This window comes from Manacus candei, unplaced genomic scaffold (assembly GCF_025592945.1).
Source record: "Manacus candei isolate 608988 ecotype Guabito, Panama unplaced genomic scaffold, ASM2559294v1 h1tg000033l, whole genome shotgun sequence".
Classification (NCBI taxonomy): domain Eukaryota; kingdom Metazoa; phylum Chordata; class Aves; order Passeriformes; family Pipridae; genus Manacus; species Manacus candei.
This window is the reverse complement of record NW_026138081.1, coordinates 6,253,954-6,274,324: the sequence shown is the minus strand read 5'-3', so window position 1 is coordinate 6,274,324 and position 20,371 is coordinate 6,253,954. Positions and strand designations below refer to the sequence as shown.

Here is a 20,371-nt window from a genome sequence, read left to right as displayed (position 1 = left end):
CATTTATCTCTGTATGTAAATCTCTCTGTATGTAAATTGGGAAGTGATAGTCTCCATAAATGTGTGAATATCTAACTCTGTGGAGACAGAAGGACAGAATTTACCTTTAGATCCTGAACACTAATAGAACAAGAAAGATTTTTTTTGAGCAGGATTCCAAGCAGACCTTTTGGACAGACTTCCAACAGTGTGGAAGGAATTAATTTCCTTATGGAAAGAAATTAATGGTTACACTATGTGATGAAAATGGAGAAAATACAAAAGCAAAAGCAAGATCATTATTTTGTCTTGAAAAAGCAGCTTTCTGGGCATTGTATTATAAGATATATTAGTAAACTTTAAGTCTTATGTATGAGGCCTAGGAATAGCTTTGAAAATTTCCACAAATCCTTTACTTATCACAAGGTAACAGACTAGCAGTTGCTGTTCAACTGGCAGCAAAACTTTATTAACTAATAAATATTTCAATGTGCTGTGCTGTAGGATTTAGAAAACAACAGGCCTGCTCTACTGCTTTCTCCAGGTTTTAGTAGAGAGTGGGATTTTTTCCCTTCCTTTTTTAGCTGACACTCTAAACATAACTTTGCACTACACTTTTGGTATCAAGAGCTTGTGGAGCAAAACCATAATATCAAATAATTCCTTTTTCAGGATGACTTACATGACCCTGCTTATTTGGAGACAAGTGTACCACAGGATCCTGTCTCATCAGTCTTCCACTGGGGCTTTCTCTGAAGGACGGCAGTACTTTTGATACTGCTGGGAGATGGCATGTTGGTTCTGCAATATAGCACACAATGACATACTGAAGAGCATATGCAGTGTAACAGGCTAAAAAGATGTGTAACCTCATTTTACACAGCAATTTTTCCAATACTACCACTAGCCAAAAACTAATACATAGTGTGACAAAACACAGGTGAGGAAGTGAGGGCCCATTCCTGCCTGGCGTAAATCACTAAGACTTCATGAAAAAGGAAGCCTGACTTTTGTTAGACCAACCTGAATGGTTTCATGTCCCTTTTGTCAAACAGCACTATATCAGAGCATTAAAAGAGTGGAATATTCATTTTCACAGTGTACTGACATTGTATCACTATAGGCATGATGCCCACTAGCGAGAGATTAAAAAGACTGAAGATCCACGTTTCCTAAAATGGCATTCTACGCAAGGCAGGACACTAGCAAAAGTCTACAGTGATCACTTGAATGAACACATTTTTTCCAGTACAATTACTACACATATTTCTTATCAAAGTTACGGTAAGTTAAATAAAAATTTTCTAATTGAAGAGATAGCAAAAAATCTGTCGAAATCATAGTATTCTCTTAAACATTGCTGCGAATGTGGGAACTGCATAAGTGTACAAAAGGAATACTTATTAAACTAAGCCTGACAGAAGTGGATGGAATTCAAATCATTCATCTTACGTGTATGCTCACAGGAGTGCATTTTGGCAATTAAATTTACTCTTTTCCCAGGAGATAAATATGGAAGTCTTGAGGGTGCTCAGATACAGCCTGTTAGGTAGGTAATTGCCTCCTCAGAGCCCAAGGTCAGTAATTTAAAAGAATGTGTCTCAGCTGTAAGTTTTTACATATGTTTTTACATATATTCTGCACTTGAAAAAAATGCTCCTTTTAATTAGAGTATGTGCTTACAAACATCAAATACTTATCAATACCCATGGTAAACAGCAGTGCTTTCCTCAACACAGCAACAGTTTGTTCATCTTAATCTGCAGCATTACTATCTTTTTTAAAAACAAATGAAAGTTGTGGGGTTTTAAAAGAATAATAATGATGATAGCAATAATATTATCATCAAATTTGATTGCCCTGGACAAGTGGTAGCAAGCAGTGTCAGCAAATCAAGAACAAAGGTGTTCCGTAGCTAAGGATGGGCCAGGAAGGAGTGAGTGTGTGGATTCACTACACCTAATGCCTTATTTACCTTGAGACAGATTATCCCAAATGGAAAAGTGCTTATCTGTCATAGAACCAAACTTTCACCTAGATTCACCAGATTGGCAATAAAGTCTCCAGTCAGAGATGCAGCTTCCAACTGCGACTCTATGAATGCAGGACAATACACAAGAGATAAAATACAGGGATTATATGTCAGTATGCATTTCCCAGCTTTTGCCAAATGCCGGAGCCATCTCTTCTACCACACAATTTTTCCTAGTTTTTTTGGCTTTATTTATTTTGCTAATATGTTGACACCTGATACTGTAGAACAGAACTTGTTGGCAGCTCCACTCAGTGCCAGCACCAATACTCAACTATTGGTCTGCAAAAGTAAAGCTGAGCAAAAGATCACTGTTACATGTGTCGTTACCATCACTCCATATCAAAATATATGTGATTAAAAATTGTTCTGTCAAAATGAGAACTGTGCATCAGTATAATCACAGTTTTGCAGTGAGAAGTATGGGGGGGAGTTGTGAGGGAGGTACTGACAGATGGCTTCAGTAACAAGGCACAAGCTTACTGAGGTTGTGAAGGTATGTGAACTAAGTACATCTTCAGAACTTGAGGCTGGCATACGCCTTAAACTCCTGATCTCACTGAAGCTTATTCTGTGTTGAACACTAGTCCATTTATATATTGATGCAGTAAAATGACCTATATGTGCAATAGAAAAAGTATGGAATTGGTTAATCTATGGCAAAAAAAGTTAGAAAAAAACCCAATCTAGCAACCTTGGCCACAGTCATCATGTTGGATCAATGCTTTCTGTAGACAGGACATTTTCATCAGTGTTAATCTTACCAGTACCCATTTAAGTCAAGCCATAGCTGTAGCAAAAGGTCTATGTGCAAAAACTTCAAATGAAGGCCTAACAATATAAATTCTTAGTACCTATCTGTTTTATGTTGTTAATGTGTTTCCTAAGCTGACAGCTTAATTGCCATGTGCACTGAAAATGTATACACTGGTGGAAGGCGATTACCTAGCTATAGATTGACTTCACTATTTAAACCTTAATTGCATTTTTTCCATTTTGTACATGGTATTTTTATAGCTTCAATGATCAAACAGTCAATTTACATTTATATATTTGAAAAGGAACATCACAAGCGTTTTAGACAAACTAAGCAAAAAATTAAACTAAGCCAAGCTACTCAGGAGAGTGGGGAAGGTCAAACAAGTCCTCAACAGCAAGACAAATTAACAAGTGTGTCTACCCAACTGCTTCTAAAAAGACAGTGTGTTTCAGGGTAAGAGCATTAAGGTAGATTTAGTCCCACAATGAAATGAAGAAATGAAATCATTTCTTCCTCAGGTGATACTTACAGGTCTCAAGGAAGCAGACTGCGGAAGCTTAAGTATGTGCTCCAGACCTAATTATTCATCCTGATGAACAAGGTTAACTTTCAAAGACACCGAAAACACAGTGCTTAAGAGGGTGCTCTCTCTGCATGGAGAGGTATTACCAAGGTCACCTTGCAGTTAGCACCACTTGCTCATTGTAAAGAATTCATTACCTACCTATCTGGTCAGTGATACTATCCTCACTTCTTTGCCAGCTGGGTGTGGATTTGCCGCTACCGCCCGTATCTGACTGTGTGTTCTGCCTGTCAATGGAAGCAGGGGATCTACGGCTAATTCCAAACCTGTTTTCCCCAAAAAACAAAGCAGATAATGATTTTAAATATACATAAATCTCACATAAGGGGGGAAAAAAGCACTTTTAAGCCAGTGTCAAACAACAGACCAATACACAGCACAAATGCTTAAGGGATTTATAATGTTTTACCATTTAATTTTTCTGGTAGCTCTCTGGACCCATTTAGCACTTTTAATGCATAAGATTACAGTATACATTAGTTTATTGAGCATCTTTGATCAAAAACAGCTGGTTACAATGATACAATTGAAAAAAAACAGATCAAAACATCATGAAATAAAATTGTTAGTTTTCATTTACATAGATGTTTACATGAAAAGACAACCAGACTCTTACATGGTTACAAAAAACTCATCACAACGAGTAAAATGGAAAAGTTTGGATCCTTTTAACTGCGAAAGCACTACATCAAACTAGCCAAAGAAAGCATCAGAAAGTTTGTTGGGACAATGCCATGGATCTCCGCCACTTTGCTGGGTTTTAACCAAAAGAGTTGTAAGGTCATACCTCTACATGATGCAGACATATACACCAACAACATGGATTCGTTTGGGACAACATTACACTGCCAAATATTTTAAATAAGCATCTATTAAAGGTGACTGTATTGGTTATGGATTCTCAAGACCTGGGGATTACGAATTCTGTAAATTATTAAGTTATTGGATCATAAAATAATTTGAGTGGACTAGTGCAAGTTAAATATAGGTGTAGAAAAGTAGTGAGACGTACAACTGTAAAAGGAAGCATACAGAGCAAAAGGAAGAATCTGTTCTATGGACTTTGTAAATCCTGCCAGATTAGTCAAATAGATTACAGAAACCAGTTCAGAAACACAGTGTCTGTGTGCCATACTAAAACCTTTTTTAGGGTTTATATGCCTAAAAGCCTGTAAAACTTAAATCTACAGTTCTATATTACATATAAATCACTTAAAAGTATGTAAGAATTATAGTTGGGTTCAGAATAGCAAATCAATCATTAAGAATTCATCAAGAACAATGCATTTCTGAGATTTTTTTTTTAATCAGACATACCGTTAAGGAAAAAGAGAACTCCACATGCACAGAATAACACACAGAATTTCAAGCTGATATATCATTTATATATCAGTGAGTTTCTCCAGCTTTAATGTATAACAAAATAACAGAAAATAAAATACCCGAACTGTGCTTTCTACTTAACTCTACAAGCTACAGACTGCCCCATACGACCTCCAACATAAGACACCCACCCAACTGTCAGAACAAGCTCAGTGTAGTTCTCCCACTTACAAGTTCAGGCATTTGTTAACCCACCAAAGAAACATCATATGACTCAGAACAACAAAATCCCATTCCCATTCTTAAAAGATAAGCAGCTGGAACATGCCTGTAACATGCAGCACACCTTCAAAATATTGCATATTGAAATCTGGGCCTTCTAAAAATTTACCCGAACATGATCCTACTTCCCTTTTGTTCACTGCTCTCTAATTTATCGACACACATTTTGATGAATTAAAAAAAGTGATGAAAACCTGTATATCTCTGCCTTCTGGATACAAACTATTTACATTAAGGAAATTACATGAAGTGAGTAAATCCTTTTCCTTTTCTATTCACATACACTAGGTAGGGTTTCACTTGATCAAATACCTAAATTAAACATGATGAATTCAATACCAATTCAACATACACATAAAAAGTCTAAGCACAGCATTTAAAAGGTGACAGATTTCTTAAGCACTGATCTGAGGTAATTTTCAAACTTTCAAGATTTGTAAACTATAATGGGAAGAACATGTTTTCATGACAAAATAACTAGAAGCTGGTATCTAAAAGTCAAAAGCCCAACCTTGGTGCAATGAAGTTACACTGAATCGGTATTTTACTTTCTCCTGTAATGTCTTTGTACCTAACCTCCACAATGTTCATATGTATAAAAGCAGTCAGTCTTGCATCTGGCATATTTTGTGATGTAGGATCTCTTTTCAAGTTTAGAAATACACAAACCCACCATATTTCTAATTTTATTTCATTAGAATCGCTGCTCTACTAACTCAGCAGCAAGAAATGTCATTAGACTGCCTTTTTACATGAAGTGGGCTATTTTAACAGCAGGAATAATAAATGCAAGTGGTGCTATATTTTATGCCGCTTAAATATACAGCCCATTAGGGTATGAAGGAAAGAACCCCAAAAAATCGAAGGAGAAATCAATTTGGATTAAAAGAACAGTGAAATTGTCATACAATGAAGCTTACTATTTTGGTAAAACTATTATTACATATTACTTAGTAATTATTATTACATATACATACCTTCAGGTATACACAGCATAAGTACACAAAACACATATATACATCAAGACCAATCTGGATATTCTTGAAGGCAGTGAAGTTTCTGCCTATATCCAGTTTAGGATATGGAACAATAATCTAGTAGAGGCAGCAGTTACTGCTTGCACCAGTCTCTGCCTGACTCACACCCATGCTTCTGGTCATTTAAATTTCACAAACTTTCCAAATCTGTGATACTATGCAACAAGAAATAATTGTATACACAAGTAATGCAGTTGAGACTTCTTGCACTGGAACATTTCAGGGACTGAGAAGTACCTAGAGTACAGTGGGACCTCACATCTGGAAGATTACCTCCAAGACATGGTTTCCCCTTGGTCGTTACTTCAGCCCACCTCTTCTCTAACATCTTAGCAATTGAACACTGAACATCACCACAGAGCTGCCCTGAATCTGGTCTTTCAGGTGAATCTCAACAGAACACGTACGTAGAACTGCAATGATTTTTTGTAATGTGACAGATATTACACTGCTTATTGAGGCAAGGAAAAGTTTCCTTCCTAATCACATTTTTCATGCTTTCCATTGAGCCTGGTAGAAAATGTTTGGGAATTCCCAAGCAAATATGATTCATATTTACAAGGGCAGTATGAGAGGCAAACTGCTTTTCCTATAGGAACAGAACATAATAGTAATATAATTGGAGTTTAATAAGTGTTTTCTTTTTAAAGAGCATCTAGTAAGGAAGATGCAAAATTCATGCGTTAATTCGTTCATTATTTCATTTAAACAGTGTTTCCTTCCACTGAATTAAAACTTTAAAACCAAAAAGACTGTATACTCAAGGTTTCTAGGACACATGTCTTTGCTGAACTTGCAAAATGCTTCAAGAATTCTGTAGTGAACATATGTGTATAATTAACTTAAAGATGGAAAAGGTTTGGGATGGGTGCTGGTGTGCTCTGAGGTCAATTCAAAACAAAAACCCAAGAGTGTCTGAAAACCCCTTCCTACTCAAGCAGTTACGGTTGTGATGGTCTAAGGACATATGGCAGCAATACCTTTCTTGTAGTGCAAATGACATAGTTGGAAAAGAGCAGACGATAGTGGGAGCGCAAGCTGCTCCAAGGCAACACAAGTGCTGCTGGTGTGATGTGAATAAGCCAGAAAGTATGCAGCATATACAGATGTTATGTGCTTTTTTCCAGCTGCAGAGCTCTGGACACACTTCTATCTAGTTTCCCTACAGCAAAGTTTAATGGGTTTAGAGCAAATTTCCTAATGTTAGTAGGACTTAAGCACAAATTTAAACAATGACCAGAACAGGCCTTATAGTCTTATGAATCAAAGCCTTCATGAAGATGTGCAGCAGAGAAGAGATCGACTCTTCATAAAACCTCAAACTGAGCTGCAGGAAGGACAGGGAGGGCAAATCTTCAGTGCTGTGGAGCAAGAAGCAGCAATTTTTCAAATACATGATCAGAACAGCATTCTCTGGACTGACACAGAGCACCTAAAACAGGCAAAAGACAGTGCCTTGTACTAAGCAGTTCCTGACAAAGGCATTCAATCTTACTAATAACATATTTTTTTAAAATAGAGAAAAAGGTATTTCTACTTTATAAAACCAAAATGAATTGCACATAATGACCTGCAAAGTACTCAAGAATACTTCAGAGGAAGTTTTGCAGTGTGAACTATGAGCAATTTTGCCCCTTTATCTTCTTTACAGAAAGTAATTTGGAATGTGGCGGACAGCTCTTCTGCTGTCAAGTATTTTTTTCTCTACTTGGAGATGTTTGATTTACTGCTCCTTTTGGTGCTCTCTGAAAATGATACAGATTTAATTTATTCCTCTGCAAGTTGCCCCTTACATTGACACTGGATCACTTCAGAGAGTTTGAAGATTTCTGGAATGTTGGAAGCCTTAAAACAGGATGACTGTGAATACATGAAAAAGAAGCCAGCTGTGGACTAATTAGCACTTTTGTGCCTACACATCTGAAGTCTTAGTTGCACTCTACACTGTTCAACTATTAGCAGACTGCAAAGTCCCAAACCTATTACTTTTTTTATTTCACAATCTAAACCTGTGAAATGAAGCAATCTGTCACACTTCATTAGCTACCTTTAATCAAGATTTTTAAATACATAAAGATCTCTTTGTACAGTAACCTGAGCAGTTGTAGACTAGGATCAGAGAGAGAGGTTAGATTGCAAAGGTGAAAGGGAAAGAAGGGATTTTTAAAACTGGCTTTTTCAAGAAGCATGACAGTGATATTTGAAAATAAACATGGTTTAATGTATGTAAACACAGGAGGCTGTGTAAGCACTCCTTTAGTTTAATATATGTTACAACACATGAAACAGAGAACAATATGTTTAGAATATGTAAAAAGGTTGGTGCCTACCCTTCTGGCATAGATTTTTGTCTGTATGTGCCTCCAGTAGAGCCAGTGTCACTTGAGGACGATAAGTTGCTTGGAGAATTACGGCACTGTTGCGACCTTGCTAAGGCAATGGATGAAACTGTGACATAGACGTCAGAGCCAGGAGACAGTCTGTTCCAAGGAAATGAACCAGTCAAATCAGCAATACTGAACAGCAATATCAGACTGCAAAGCATGATGAACACTACCATGCAAATTGTCGCATCAGCAAAGAAAATGATGTCATGGAGACAGTAGAAATTGTATCAGTTGAAGGATCAGACATTTTCCTCTTATTAATCTACTAGAAACCATGAAGAAAATCAGCTATAAAAACCTGGATGCAGGGGAGTAAATGAAGAAAGGCCAGTGTGGAAAGAAAATCCTGACACACTAGAAAAAAACCCCAGTTTCTAAAGTCATGATCTGTTGTTACAAATTGATTGTAAGGAATAATGAAGCATGACACTCCTCATCAAAATACAGAATCACAGAATATGCCACATTGGAAGGGACCCACAAGGATCATCGAGTTCAACTCCTGGACTACCAAACAGAAGAAAATATTCCCAATTCTCACAGCAAACTCCTGCCTGGAATTTAAACTAACTATAGTGAGCTGTCTACGCAAACTCTTCCAGGAGTATCAAGTTTATCTCTATGCCACCAAATTGTCCTCATTAAGACAAAAGGACTAAAAAAATGCAATGCTAACTATAACTAACACCTTAAAATTCTCCTAAATGCTTAACATTCTAATATAAAACTATCTTGACATATCAGAACTCTGATTCATACGAAGCCTACAAATGTCAGAATAACCATACAGCAAATAGTCTAGAACTGCAACACACGCACCTGGGCAGAACGGCTGGAAGCAGCAGGCTTACACTGCTTGACTCATATAGCCTGTATAGTTGGAGGCTTTTTTAGATAATTGTCAGTATTTTGTTTCCCAAACCCCAACCCAATTCAGTGCTCTTAGCTAGTTAGTTCTTTGCTGATTTTGGTTCTACTCAGTGGTGACTGAAGCCATTCAGAACTTTCACAGCAACTTAAGTGGAGTTTGAGTTCATGAACATCAAACCCCTACTATGAACACAAAACCTTTATTCATTTTATCTAGGAAAAATACTGTAAGTTGCACAAGTTAAATAGCAATTCAATATTTGAAAAATGGATACTGATTTCAGTGAAACATACAGATAGTTGCCTCAGTGCACAACTCAGATTTGGGGATTTAGAAGATCTTAGCCTGGACATTTAATCCGTATCTGTAAAGGAGTGGCAGATTTTAAATCAGCTCTCACCACAATACTGTAAGAACTTCAAAAGTTAAAAAAAAACTTTTGAAAATTAAAAAACCACCATTGCACTGATTAATGTTACTCATGTATGTGTATATATCCAAGCAGTGTGTATGAGCATATATACATATACTCATATCAAACGTGAATTTGTCCTCCTCAGTACTATTGCAAAAACCAGTAAACTAACAAAATCTTAAAATGGAAAGAGCAGCAGGACTGGATCAAACATCTTGATCATCTGGAATTCCATAAAGTGCATATGGCTAATAGTAACTCTTTTTTTGATAAAAGAATTATCTAATGCCTGACCATGATGAATACCATACTGAATCCAGTAATTCCTTTCTAGAATACCAAACTGAATTTAACTTATCCCACATTTATCAAGCCACAACTCTGAAATACTTGATTGCAAAGAACATGGTTCAAGACTTGGAAACTTGGGGACCCACAAACCAAGCAGTTCATTTTCCCAGAAGCACTCTTAGAAAGAGAAAAAAAAATTAGTTTGTCTGACAAAAAACACACTTGCGGTAGCATTCACTCACCTACACAGGCACACACATTTAAACTCAGTTATGATTGCAAAGCAATACACCATTTAAAAGTATGACCTTTTTCCCCAGTATCAAATTAGAATTGATGGCAAGGAAACCAATTACTTCTCGAATAATTTCTGTAAAATTATTTCCTGTTGGAAAATGCTTGCATTTTCACTTCAGATTCAGCTGTGCCTTTTCTTTACTTCCTATGCCTTACCAAAAAGTGACAGCACTGTTCAGAAGGAATCTCAAGATTTCAGAACTGTGTCATGGAGTTATAACTCATTTACAAAGATGAAAGACCTTGAGGGCAAACAAAATTGTATTATAAATGTGGTCTGAACAACAGCAGTGAAAACCAGTCAGGTAGGACATTCTATTACTTAAAGCAGAAATAATTTTTTTTAGTACAGTTCACAGTTGCACTAAAAACCACTAATAGTACAAGACATTTCATTTTCTGTGAAACGTAACTAAGACAAAAGAACTTTAGAGTAAATTAGTTCAAATTTACTTTTTGAGCTCCTTTGAAAACTACCGATGAAAGCCACATCCCAAGACAAGTGTATTTGGTTAGCAGCATGTCCCTGTAGCTAAGATATTCTGAGCTTGTCTTTTATTATGAATTAAAAATCATATTAAAGTAAGATCTTACCTATTTCAAAAGACAGCTTTAAAAAGAAATTCAAAAATAGTTAAGTGCATAAGTCCCACAACTGACTTTAAAAACAGGCCAAGCATCCATTGCATTAAACAGATACAATTACATTGCAGTCAACTGAACTAGGATTATACCATGCATGATTTAGTTCTAGCAGATCTAGTTCACCCTGAAAGAACTGGTTGAGTCTTGCCAAGTCTTTTGTGAAGGCAGTGAGTGGGATGGATATACATTTATTTTGTTTAGTATGACAACACAGACATTGAAAGCATCCATCTTGCTCTCAATAAATTAATTTCCATGTCATTAGCTGTAATTTTCCCCACGTCTTCACTATATATAGGTATGTAATACCATATGAAAAATGTCAGTCTAGTACACTTTGTGCCTATGGCCTAAGGCAGTCTAGTTATGTGATCATACACAGGTGCCTTCTCCCTTAAAACTGCATGAGGTACAGGTCCTAGTTTGTGCTACAACTTCTCCTGCAAGAGCTGCACAGCTCAGAAGCGAAGGAGGCGCAATGTGGCAGAAGAGGGAAAATGGCCTTACAGTCAAGGCATTTCAGTGCTGACTTAGCAAGTTGAATTCTTACTTTGTACTTGCTGCAGTATGACCACTGACATATTTGCTAATGACCATTTTTCACTAGTCGTCATTAATTGCAAGTTTTTCAAAGGCCTTATTTGATTCCAAGGCCCAATATGCCTCTGAGCTGAAAACTTACTAAGCACTGAAGTCAACTGAAGCTGTAATTTTAATATATAAAATATTAACAGTGCTGGGCACACTTCCAAATGTGAGATGCCCAAAATAAGACACAGCAAATGATTAGAACATTATTTATCTCTCTCCCTTTGTTCTTAATCTGAAGAGGGTCAAAGACATATCTTCTCACACAAGAATTCTGAAAATTAAGTTTAATTAATACCCCTGAAGCATTCAGAAACTACAGTAATGGGTGCCACTGTAAAGTTTAGAGGGAGTAATTGCATCTTTACAATAGGATTTGAATGTCATCCAGTAAATAAGAGATGGAGTAATGAAGAGGACAATAAAATATTAAATAGCTCTTCTTCAATGAGTTGCATCCACTGTGTGAACTGAATGAGGCAGATGTCCTCTGTTAAATTCTCATAATTTAATCAATGAAAGCATCTGAAAATATGGTTACACAAGAGTTCTGAATAAAACAGCACAGTAAATCTTAATGCTGGCATGCTTACCTTCCATGTGTTTGACTTTTGCAATCCTACTAATACTGCAAGCTGTGACAATTCTCTGCAAACACTGTCTCTATGCTCTCACGTTCAAAGGAAACCAATCCATTCAAAAAGGAATAAAACAAAAAATCAGCAGGTTTGACAAAGGGGATAGTGAACAAAAAAGAAAATGCAATCAGGATGTCATGTTGCACCTTCTTGCACCACACCATATACCTTCTCAAGTATTTTTCAATTTGATCACCATATTTCAGAAAACACATACTCTAACAAGAAAAGATATAGAGGTAGGCAATGGGACAACCAGGTACAGAACAGCCTGCATATGAAGACACACCAAACAGGCTATATCGTCCCACAGGTTATAGATAAACTTATTGTATCTGCTTCAATCCATCCAAGCATGAATTGTACTGGATCAAGCAAACAATGATTACTCATTATCTCTCCCAACAAAAGAACAAGTAGGAAACCTATAAGTATCGAAAGACCAAATAGCAGGCACCTGGATGAAGAGATACCATCCACAGCTATTAAACACAGCAGTATAGGTGTACCCAGCACCAGGCAGTCTTAAAGGGCAGACAGCTGTCAGACAGGGTAAAGAATCTTCCTTTACACTTGTAAGCATTTCTTACACTTTTCCCTGGTCCCTGCTAATGGCCACTGTTAAACAAGACCGACCAATATTTGTCATGATACAGCATAGCTCTTCTCAGATGTTTTTGGATCACAAGAGTTTGGCCATACAGTCATGTGTGTCAATAAACCTTTGATTTTCCACTGCTACATCCAGCTCTAGGTCCTGGAGCTAATAGGAAGTGCGTAATATATAATCTCATGTTAGTATATGTTTTAATTTGAAGAATGTTATGAGAACCTTAAAATAACAAATCCTCAAACCCTGTGAAGTAGACAACGTGTGCTACAATGCTCATTTGACAGGTAGCAAGATGAGCACAAACACCTTGTTTACATTAGGAAAAACATAACTCCTTCAAGTTCAACAGTAGCAGATTAGGATTTTTATATAACATGGGATCTGCAAGAACTAACCTATAAACTACTACTGGCACATTTACTATCACTGACTACATGGGCATTGTTCAAAAAAGTATGAAATTTTAGGGCAAGACTGTGCTTCAAAGTCCTCAACAAGACATAAAACCAGTCTTAATGATATTGTGCTAATAATTCCGTACTGTGGAATTTTACTGCCCATGTGTTACCACAGCTATGCCATAATTCAGTTTTCCATTTGGTTTAATGATTGACTGTGCTCAGAAGTTTTCTAATTAGAGCCTTGAGCTTTCATCCAGTACAGTACTCAACTGCACACTGAAGTGTTCAAGTCCAGCAGCATGCTTTGACTACTGATTTTCATACTTTTCAAATGTTTGTCAAATCAAGTTTTAGTTAAGACTGGTTCCAGTTTATGATAAATTAATGAAGAACAGATTATTATCTTCCACTATCTCGTCTCCTTTTTTGATAAAGTTTGGAAACCAAGTGTACAAAACAAAAACTGAGAATTGGGAGGAAGGAAAAAAAAAATCAAGCTCTATAATTACATCTTCTCCAATAACATTAGCTCTGGCATAATTCACATATATGTAGTTTATTGTTATTTTCCCTAATGTATCGCTCTGATATTTATTTTGGGTTATAGGCTACATAGTGTCCCATGTGGACTAATTATTGTTATGAAATAAACCATAACTTGGAAATTGTTGCATTTATATGATTACATTTTTCAGTCTTAATGTTGCAGTAACATTAGAGCTTTATTTTATGATTTATAAAGTTTTGGGCTCTTCCTCCTGCCTACAAATATCCACATCAATTATGGCTACATTCAAGGATCCAGAATACTAAGAAGATCAGGGAAAATTTAAGTATAAGCTACTAAGTTGGATATATGAAGACAATCTATTTAGTAAGGGCTAATTTAAGTACTCTGCTGATTAGACACAGGACTGGACATTTGTCTGCCTTCTCAGAGATTGTCAAGCGACCTGTTATCCCATCTACAATAGCAGTCTCTACAGGGAGACAAGATGTTTTTATGTATATGAAGAGAAATTCTGTTCTCAAGATTGGTAATGCAGCTTTTATTTATTTCTAATACCGTTAAATGGACTAAAGGGAATATATCAACAAGGGTAAAAAATAAATTTATTTCACTCAGTATGCATATTTAGAGCCTCTAGCTATATAAATTGACCATCAGTAAAATATCACTAGTAGGTAATTTAAAAACATTACACCTGTACTACTTGTATTCCCAGAGTACTTTGTGCTCAAAGAGGCAAACACTTGTCTGTTGTTTTTGTTTAAATTAAACCCCTCAAATCTTCATGGATTTTTCTAAATATTTAATGTATGTCATGGATTTACTGCTAATATGCTACCTTTAAAATGAGTAGTGTGTCAGGTCTGATGTGTCAGAAATACTATGATGACTATTTCAATTTTTGAAATCCCACCTGCTAGAGTTACAGCTAACCATGGTACTGACCTGTGGTCTGGGGCAACTGCCATCAGTGCTAGTTCCAAAGATCACCTCAGGTTCAGAGCTCAAAGAACCACATGGATCAATTTACTACATAGTTTCTCAGGTGCCACATTCCTTAAAACAGATCATGAACTATAGATCACTGTTTCTTAGTGGCACATGACATCTGCCATCACTGTCACTGTGCCCAGCTCAATAAACAAAGAACATGCAGTCAAAAGGGAGAAGCACAGAGGAATAAAGGCAAGTTTTAGTCTCAAAACAATTAAGTATTAAGATCAAACATCAACAAGTCTGAACTGCAGCTCAGCACCACAGAAACACAAGTGATAGTTAATGATGTCTAGACCACAGTCAAAGATTAAAATTAATGTTACTGCTATAATTTAGTACTGAAATTACTTACTGATGCTCATCTTCATAGTTAAGTGCCCCACTGAAACTTAGGCAGTACCTTGTTTTCGAAAGTGAAGCTCTAATGTAATAAGGAAATCTAGAATATCTGTATTGCTTTGCTAGTGAGCCATAATAAGAGCTGTCTTTTTTCTAAAACTACTTAAAATTGTTCTATAGAATATAAATACTGCAGAGAAAGACAACAAAGTAGCTATCTTGTATACAGTGGAGTCACGTTTATATTCATGTTAATTAGAGAGCTCTTTTTGGATCACAATATAGATCCTGGTACCTAGATTACCAGGTTAGCCTTGGTCCTCCATTTCTGCAACAAATCAACAGCTGAGCAAAGAACAAGTCATAGGGAGTAAAGCACAGAGGAGCACCATTGCTGCTACCTGTACCAGAAACACATACAGATTCCAGCACCTCCTGACAGGTGATCTTTACTCTAGGGAAAGTATGAAAGTTAATGGTGAAAAATTAAATGAGACAGTTACAAGGGCTATGAGAATCTCATCTTTGTTGATTTCAAGATTTTGCGCAATAAGAAGTATCTGAGCTTCCCCAAAAGCAAAGCTTTCTTTTATCATGTAAAGACAAATGAGTCTTGCAGTGAGTTTATTGTTGGGCTTTTTTCCCCCTCCAGTATTCCATAAAATGACAAAAATGTATTTTTCTTTAACTGAAAAGATGTTAAACTTATGCAACCGCTGATATATTTAAACTTGATTCAGCCAAGACTAATATGTTTAGCAGACCAGAAAGATGAGAGAAGACAGTTTTCAGGCATCCAAAAATATTTCCAGCGAAATTTAAAAGTTACTTTGATAATATACTTTTAAGGATTAAAGATCCAATAGAAACCTTTTTGAATAATAATAAAAAATACTTAAAAGAATGTCTAGAGGAGAAAAAACCCAGCTAAATGCCCTGAAAAAGAAGAAAATAGAAAGTCAAGGTTTCACTTTTTGAAAACTAATACTGACCCTATGGAAACGTAATTTTCACTTTGCAAACATTTGTCAGGCCATAACCCCTCTCCAGAAGCCTCCAGTGAGTGGACAAACCTTGAATGCTTTAGGTGTGCAATGTTGCCTGCATATGATTTTATGCACAAGAAACAGTTGTGAATAACCCATCTCTCAATGCAGCCAAAGGCTCCCTCTTCGACACAAGTTGCAGAACAGCCAGTTAAAGATTCTAGACAAAGCTCTTTGTTTAATACCATGAAGAGATGAAAGTGTCGGAAAAAACCAGCAACGCAACTGAATCTGATTATCTGACACTGCCTTAAGCTTTGCCCAGGAACTACTGTGCCTTCTATAACTACAGAGCGAGATTCTACAGCACTGGAGAGAGCAAAAAACCCCACCACCTCAGCTCTTATTCCTTCCAATTCAGCATCTACCTGTCTTCAGCTGTAACAGGCAGATATGGCCTGTAGCAACGCAATTTTTATGTTGGTCCAAATATACCATTAGAGAGCTAAGTCCAGCATTTCAGTGGCTTCTGCAACGTTCTTCACAGACAATCTAGTGAGGTTGTCTGTGAAATTATTAGTGCCTTCAGTGTTGCAAATATTGTTTTGCAACTTATACTGACGGCGGATTTAAGTATACATCTATGAAAAAGAAACTAAGAAAATTAAGTTCTTACCAACTATTATAATTTCTTAACAAGGTGTCCTACACAGATTTTGCAATTTCACTTTAGTAGTTTTTTGGTCTTGGCTGTACCACCTTTGAACAATTTTTTTTTATCCCCAGTTCTTCACGATGTGAAAAATGCTTTAGGTTAATTCATTAGAACACCCTTTACATTTTCTACAATACACATCTTATTACTACTGCTTTATATTTTTCAACCACATAGCATAATCAGAACCCATATAAAGCTTTTTTTCCCCTAAAGAATTGTCCAAAGTAAGAAATACAAGCTAAAGCTTGTTTCCCTCCACAGATCTCATTGTAAATGCAGAGACAATGACAGATTTGTATAGATAATCAAAACAATGAAAGTTCATTTGAATACTATCAAATAGGTATTTTTCCATGAAAGAATGAAAATACTGTGATGTGATAGGCCTGATACCTTTATCTTAATAATTGCTTTCTTGAATTAAAAACTCAAAAAAACCAGAAAACCCCAAATCACCTTAAAAATTGAAATGTAAACCAATTTCTTCTCTAGCCTAAAAACTCTTAACACTCCTCAGTCAGAAAAATTAGCTCTCTGGGCTGGTCAGAATTCTGCTAAAATTTCTGTCAGATGCTATTTCTGCCTTGGGTGCTTTAGGCAATTCCACCAAGCCTATGAACAAGATACATTTTTTATTTCTTTTTTCAAAATGCAGTAGTTCATGAACCCTTAGCTCTAAAACTTTGATTGTAACTCATTTAAAACTTAAATAACAATACAGCACTTTCAGAATACCAACACAGGGGAACAAAATCCCAGAATACTTCATTTTGTGGTTAATCACACCAGGAAAGGTATTTCCTTTTGGCTATTCATGCTGTCTTTTGACTAAATAAAACCAAGATTAAAAGCATTCTTCAGATACTTAGATAAAACTCTTGTGATTTTTTTCTGACAAGATTTTGAGCAGCAATGAAAAGCCATTTGCAAAGTAAACACGTACCTCCGGCTCTCCAATGGGCGCCCATCACTAGAGATGCTTCGGGGAATGTTGGCCGCTCGTTCTGGAGGTGGCATTTTCCCTTCTCCTTTTCCAGAGCCAATCCTAGATGGCACTGGACTTTGTATTTGAGATGGTACCTGAGCCACATGAGGTCCCTGTCCTTTGCTTGCATTTCGCTGCCATTTATTATTATTCCTGAAGGGAAATTTGAATTCATACGACATTCCTTCATTCACTTTGTATTCCATCACTGGCATGCGGTAGTTTTCTGAAGAACTCCTGGAAATGAAGAAAAAATACATCCTGTTCACAAGAATGGAAATCTTAACACAGAAGGTGAATTAATTCTATGGAAGAGTAAATGTAAGATTTTGCTTTTTTAGAAACATATATTTAACAAATATTAAAATCATCACATTGTTTGGGTTGGAAAACACCTTTAAGATCATTGAGTTCAACCTTTAACTCAGCATTGCCAAGTCCACGAAACCATGTCCCAACCACCACATCTACATGTCCTTTAAATACTTCCAGGAATGGTCACTCAATCACTTCTCTGGGCAGCCTGTTCCAATGCTTGACAATCCTTTTGGTGAAAAAATTTTTCCTAAAATCCAATCTAAACCTCTTCTGGTACAACTTGAGGCCATCTCCTCTGGCCCTGTCACTTATTACTAGGAGAAGAGAACAACCCCCACCTTGCTACAACCTCCTTTCAGGTAGTTGTAGAGAGCAGTAAGGTCTCCCTTGAGCCTCCTTTTCTCCAGGCCAAACAACCCCAGCTCCCTCAGCCAGCCAATCCTCATCACTCTTGTCCTCCAGACCCTTCACCAGCTTTATTGCCCTTCTCTGGACACACTCCAGCACCTCAATGTCTTTTCTTTTGTGAGGGGCCCAAAACTGGACACAGTATTTGAGGTGTGAATACAGAGGGACAACCACTTCCCTGGTCCTGCTGGCCACACTATTTCTGATACAGGCCAGGATGCTGTTGGCTTTCTTGGCCACCTGGGCACACTGCTGGATCATGTTCAGCTGGCTGTTGACCAACACCCCCAGGTCCTTTTCCACTGGGAAGCTTTCTAGCCACTCCTCCCCCCAAGCCTGTAGCATGGGGCTGTTGTGACTCAAATGCAGGATCTAGCATTTCACCTTACTGCACCTCATACAGTTGGCCTTAACCCATCAATCCAGTCTGTTCAGATCCCTCTGCAAAGCCTTCCTACTCTCCAGCAGACAAACACTCCCACCCAGCATAGTGTCATCTGACTGAGACATATAGACCTAGCATAGTGTCATCTGTGAACTGACTGAGGGTGCACTCGATCCCCTTGTTCAGATCAACGGTAAAGATATTAAACAGGATGGTCCCCAATAATGAGCCCTGGGAAACACCACTAGTGACTGGATGCCAACTGGATATAATTCCATTCATTACTGTTCTTTGGGCCCAGCCATCCAGCCATTTTTTTTATCCAGCAAACAAAGCACCTGTACAAGCCATGAGTGGCCAGTTTCTCCAGGAAATGGTGTCAAAGGCTTTACTAAAGTTTAGGTAAACAACATCCACAGCCTTTCCTTCATTTACCTTCATCTACCATCTACCTTCTCACAGAAGGAGATTGGATTATTCAAACAGGACCTGCCTTTCAAACGCATGCTGGCTGGGCCAGATCCCCTGATTGTCCTGTACATGTTGCACAATGGCACACAAGATGATCTATTCCATGACCTTTCCCAGCATCGAGGTCAGGCTGACAGGCATGTAGTTCCCTGGATCCTACTTCTTGTAGATGGGCATCACACTGGCTAGCCTCCAGTCACCTGGGAGCTCCCTGGTTAGCCAGGACTGCTGATAAATGATGGAGAATAGCTTGGTGAGCACTTGCACCACCACTCTTAGTATTCTTGTGTGGAACCCATCCAGTCCCATAGACTTGTGTGTGTATGCAGGTCACTGAGCATTTCCCCTTGGATTATGGGGGTTTCATTCTGCTCCCTGTCCCTGTCTTCCAGGGCAGGAGGCTGAGTACTCGGAGAACAACTGGTCTTACTATTAAAGGCCAAGGCAAAGAAAGCATTAAGTACCTCAGCCTTTTCCTCATCCTTTGCCACTGTTTCCCCTCACATCCAATAAAGGATGGAGACTCTCCTTGGCCCTCTTTTTATTCTTAATGTATTTGCAGAAACATTTTTTATTGTCTTCTACAGCAGTAGATTGATTAATTTCCAGTTGGGAAATTTTGGCCCTTCTAATTTTCTCCCTGTATAATCTCACAATATCCTTGTAGTCCGCCTGAGTTGCCTGCCTCTTCTTTCAAAGGTCATAAACTCTCATTTTTTTCCAGAGTTCCAGCCAAATCTCTGTTCAGCCAGGTTGGTCTTCTTCCCCACCAGCTCATCTTTCACCACATGCAGCCAGCCTGCTCCTGAGCCTTTAAGATTTCCTTCTTAAAGCACATGCAGCCTCCCTGGACTTCTTTGCCCTTCAACACTGACTCCCAAGGGACTTTATCAAACAGGCTCCTCAACAAGCCAAAGTCTGCCCTCCAGAAGTCCAGGGTGGCAGTTCTGCTGATCCCTCTTGCTTACCTTCTGACAACTGAAAACTCTGCCCTTTCATGTGCCCAGGATGGCCTCCAACCAGCACATCACCCACCTTTTCTGTTTATAAACAGCAGGTACAGCAGGCCAACTTCCCTATATAGTTCACTCATCAGCTGTGTCAGGAAGTTA

At 37.6% G+C, this 20,371-nt stretch overlaps 1 protein-coding gene across 13 annotated transcripts in view; it reads right to left on the bottom strand.

Annotated features, from left to right (window-relative positions):
• The window catches only part of SIPA1L1 (signal induced proliferation associated 1 like 1), a 215,175-nt gene that overhangs the window by 20,755 nt on the left and 174,049 nt on the right, over positions 1-20,371 (bottom strand). For all 13 annotated transcript variants that reach the window (XM_051791511.1, XM_051791500.1, XM_051791498.1 and 10 more), the window contains 4 exons: positions 17,636-17,914; positions 8,327-8,476; positions 3,496-3,620; positions 662-780 (listed from right to left, as the gene is read on the bottom strand). In XM_051791511.1, the coding sequence (XP_051647471.1) occupies positions 662-780; positions 3,496-3,620; positions 8,327-8,476; positions 17,636-17,914 (673 nt within the window). The remainder of the gene's footprint in view (positions 1-661; positions 781-3,495; positions 3,621-8,326; positions 8,477-17,635; positions 17,915-20,371) is intronic.